This window comes from Vicugna pacos, unplaced genomic scaffold (assembly GCF_048564905.1).
Source record: "Vicugna pacos unplaced genomic scaffold, VicPac4 scaffold_19, whole genome shotgun sequence".
NCBI classification, from domain to species: domain Eukaryota; kingdom Metazoa; phylum Chordata; class Mammalia; order Artiodactyla; family Camelidae; genus Vicugna; species Vicugna pacos.
The window spans coordinates 43,683,223-43,687,841 of NW_027328740.1; the positions used below are offsets into that span (position 1 = coordinate 43,683,223).

General features: G+C 34.2%; 1 protein-coding gene across 1 annotated transcript; it reads left to right on the forward strand.

The window, feature by feature from the left end:
- The first annotated feature begins 835 nt into the window (after positions 1-835).
- On the forward strand, positions 836-2,707 carry LOC140692966 (heat shock transcription factor, Y-linked-like). The gene is made up of 2 exons (XM_072957159.1): positions 836-1,425; positions 1,899-2,707. The coding sequence occupies exons 1-2, from the start codon at positions 901-903 to the stop codon at positions 2,589-2,591; spliced, it is 1,218 nt and encodes a 405-aa protein (XP_072813260.1). The 5' UTR covers positions 836-900; the 3' UTR covers positions 2,592-2,707.
- Positions 2,708-4,619: the final 1,912 nt, after the last annotated feature.

Below are 4,619 nucleotides of genomic sequence, written 5' to 3' on the forward strand. Positions count from 1 at the left end.
GGACCTCATGCATAACTTTATTTATCAACATCATTTTGGAACACTTAACAGAAGCCACAAGAGTATGGATTAAAAATGACAAGAAAAATTATTCCTTCTAGGGACTTAAAAACCTCTGAGTGAAAGAATGGCAAAAATAAACATTTGTAAGTGTACAATCAGATTTTTCTCTTGTGTATTTGTAAAGTAGAATATTAAATTACATTTCTTTTACTTATAGCACTGAAATAAAATTTAAACAAAATTCCTCCCTTTGGAATTTCTTAAATTTGATTGATTATTTTAATTTAATTTTAATTCATAAATATTTAACATTTATTTATAAACATAACAAATAAACTGATATTTATTCTGCTGATGTTTTGAATATAGAGCTACTTATTGTAAAGTACACAGAGAAATAACTACTTCCGTTTACAAATCAAATTTTGATTCACTTTAATTACAAATGATAATGAAATTGTTATAACCATTCTGTAAAAATTTTACACAAATTTCACTTTAAATTCCAATATTTTAAAATTATTTTATTTACTTTGTGCATATTTATACTCTGTTCACCAATGTTGTATAAATTTGGGTACAAAAGGAATGAGATTGTTTTTATCTCATACACCCCAAAGTTAAATTGTTTAAAAAGATATTCTCGGGAAAATATTTGCACATCACAGTATAAAAATAAATATCCTATATATTTCATTTTAACTGGATTAATGAGAAGGAAACACTGGCTGATTGTTACACTTGGGTTGCTAAGAGACCAGTCTTTTTGTGATGTCACAGCCACTCAGGTTGAGAACCATGTTGATGGCCTATCAGTTTAACTGTGCAGGACTGCTTAAGCAGCATATGAAGCTGCACTGCTCAAAATCATGCAGATTAGAAAAGTAGCTGTAGGAAATGTTATTTGAGATGGCACATATTTCTTCAGAAATTCAAGATGTGCCTCCTAAAGATGGACCAGCTGATTCAGGAAACCCCGGTAGATCTCTATCGTGTGATCAAACATTCTCTGGGGACTTGGACTTGAGGTGTATGATTGAAGAAAATGCTTTTCAGAATTTGTCTGAAAAATCCTTGATAAAAAGACCATGTTACACACATTGTGTCTTGGAACCAGATGAAGATAATGATTTTCGTTCTCTGACATTTCCAAGAAAACTCTGGAAAATGGCTGGGAGTGACCAATTTAAATCCATCTGTTGGGATGATAATGGAACTTCCATAGTGATTGATGGAGATGTCTTTAAAAAGGAAGTTTTGGAAAGAAAGTCCCCTTTCAGAATATTTGAAACTGGAAGTATGAAAAGTTTAGTTAGACAGCTTAACCTTTATGGGTTTAGTAAAGTGCGGCAGAAATTTCAAAGATCTGCTTGTCTAGTTGACTTTCTGGCAGAAGAAAAAGAAGCCTCTGTTTTAAGCAAGGTATACACAAATTTTAGTTATGACTTGGTAACTTATGTATAAAATTTTATTTTGTAAGTCAATCTATGGTAATATAAATGTAAAGCTAGATTTTGAAAATAGTATAAAACTACAAATGCTAAAATTCTTTATTTTTTCTAAAAATGAGGACAGTGACTTAACTCTTCAAGACTATGAGAAAGTTTGCTAGCAGCTATGAATCTTATCAGAAATCTAAGTGAAGGTATGAAAGCTGCTTTTCAAAAGTGGCATTCACCGTTACTGCAAACACTAAATTCTTTAATTTGATGACTATACTATTTACATGTGTATTTTCCAAATAAGGAACTTCAAAATATCGTCAGCAATGTTCATATTTTGATGATATTATCTTTGCATACTAAACATGAAATCTGAGGTTTTAAAGTTAAGGCTTATTGTAGTTATGTATTTTGGTTTAAATTATTACTAAAACCTTTCTCCTTTGGTTGTAGCTGCAGTTCTACCATAATCCAAATTTTAAACGAGGCTGTCCTCAGCTTTTAGTGAGAATAAAAAGAAGAGTTGGGATTAAAAATGCCTCTCTGGTGTCTTTATTGGCTCGAGATTTCAACAAGAAGCACTTTAAAGGAGGAAGTAATGTTGGTAAAAATAATTCTGATTTTGTGGCTGACACTAGTGGAGAAAGTGCATTTTTACCTTCTGCAGATTTAAACATGCCTCTAATAAGAAAGCCCTCTATTGGCCACATAATTTGTGATAAAACTACCCCGCTCAGAGGTGATTTTTCTCCTCCATCATCAACGTCAGTTAGACCACAAGAAAATATTGCAGTGGAACAACTAGCTATTTTAAATCAGTTGACCACTGTCCACGGGCACTCTCAAAGCAGCTACACTGAAGCAAATGGCCGTGTTGTGAACTTCATTACAACTACAACTTCTACTTCTCAATACAGCATTTTGTCCCCCTTACAGAGCAATTATTTTGGACTGATGGTGGAGCCTTCTTATTTTCCAAATAGATATCACAACATATCTGCCAATGAAGGTCGTTTTTGTAAACTTCAACCTGTGAGCAACCCACGGTTTCCAGTGCCAGTGATAGCTGATACATCAGCTACTTCTATTTCAAGGCCAACTCATCAGACATCTTCAGTTTATGAACGTCATCCTAATTACAACTGAACTACCAGAGGACTACCAGGTTATGCATGATAACAAAGATTAAAATTGATGTTTGCAAATTTTGACAAATATGTGCAATTTTCTTATTTGAACAATAAACATAGAATTGTACTTTATTATCCTTATTTTTTTAAATAGAGATAAGAGTTAAAAGTGATACTAAGTTACCATTTAAAGAAAAAAAGAGATATTTGTTTGATATGATCATTTGATGGAACAACATGAGTGTAAATTTAAATAATTTCTGTGAGGAAGAAGAAAAAATGGAAGAATTTGGAAAAAGACTAAAACATGGAGAGAGGGAAAATTACTTAGTGGTTTCTGGTTTATCCTGAAAAGTATTAAATGTGTTAAGTTAGGTTATGTTGGAACAGGATGAAAATGCAGGAACCGGCCCAGGGATCATGGTCTTTATTATGTCATCTCTGGTATAATAAAAGTCACATGATATAGTCTCAGATGGTACATTCAGCATGTGGTAAAATTTAACAAGGAATTTTATCTATGGTCTTCCTTGTGCTGTTTTCTAAGCATTCCAAATGTTGCTTTATTTTTCTCCACTCAAGAGTCTGCACTATATTTTTAGAGTGAATATTTTAAGTTACTTTTATGTTCCAGCCAAACACAAGCTTACATCTTCAGGGTTGCACTTAATACTTTTCCAAATCTAAGCCCACAAACTCATTTTGGTTTAGTCATTTCATTATCGATTTGGCATCTGACTAATTTGGCATATCTTTATGTTTCACTGTTTCTGGAGATACATCCAGGCAAATGCTTATCAACCATATTAAATCCAAACTCACAACTATTGCTCCAGCTTATCCTTAGACTTAGAATGTCCTCCTTTTACCTATTTAGATTTCCCCAGTCTCAGTACAGAAATCACCTCCTCTAGATATTTTCTGTCTATCCCCCTTTCCTTGTCTAACTTGGATACCAGCACAGTAAGCACAGCTCATGCCACAGGATGCATTTTAGTATTTAGTGAATGAAAAATACATGTTAACTAAGCAAAATCTACTTTCCTGAAACAACAAAACTTTTATGGTTTACAAACAGTTTCATTATGGTCTTTATTCTTCACCACAAACTAGCTCTTTTCGTAGACCAAGGCTAGTCACTCAAGACTGTAATTGGAGATAGGTACAGGAGACAAAGTATTATTTTCTTCTTAATTCATGCCTCCAGAGACCTAAAGCATTCCATTCTCATTTGCTGGATTTTTTCCTGTCTCTTCATCACCCACCCACCCCAAAATAGCTGATTCTCTTCCCCATACCAATAACTATACTTATTTCTAATTAATTGACTTCTTAGAATCAGAGCTTTATCCACAATTGACAATGCCATTGCAAACATTTAGTGTAGGTTTATTCACCCCACATAACTTGTGCCCTTGCTAACCTTCACACAGGAAGTATCTGCGAGGTACTAGCCCCTTGGTTGGGGTGGTCGTATTCAGTAACTGAATTGCAATCTGAACTGTGTGGACAAAAAAGAGGTGAGGGTGGTAGAATTAAATATTTGTCTAACTGCAAGAATACCAAATTTCTGCAGATATTAGGAAATATATAATATTAATGGAAGACTTTGACTCTTTCCCATTAATTTAAAATAAATGGTGAAGCAATTTCAGAATGTGAAATGAGCTGAAATTCTGGAAAAATTGTAGGCAAGTTCAGGGAGCCTAAGGCTTCTGCTCACAATGATGCAGCCAGTGTCATCTGATAAGACTGGAAAGGCAAAATTGAGTCCAGAAAATGTGTCACCATTTGTGAAGAAAGCCTTTGATAATCTGAAGAATGGGCAAACGGGCCAGGGTAAGCTCTAGCAACTTCCCACCAATATGACTTTTACCAAGAGAAGGAAAGAGACCACTTGCAACAGAAGATCTATGCCTGGACAGAAGTGATTGTTCCTATAACAGAAACATCAACCTTTCAAGTTTGTCAGCTCAAATCTGATGGTGGCTATGTTGTAGCTTACATTATCAGTCTGGGGTTCAGAAGGGCTGGTTCAGCAGCT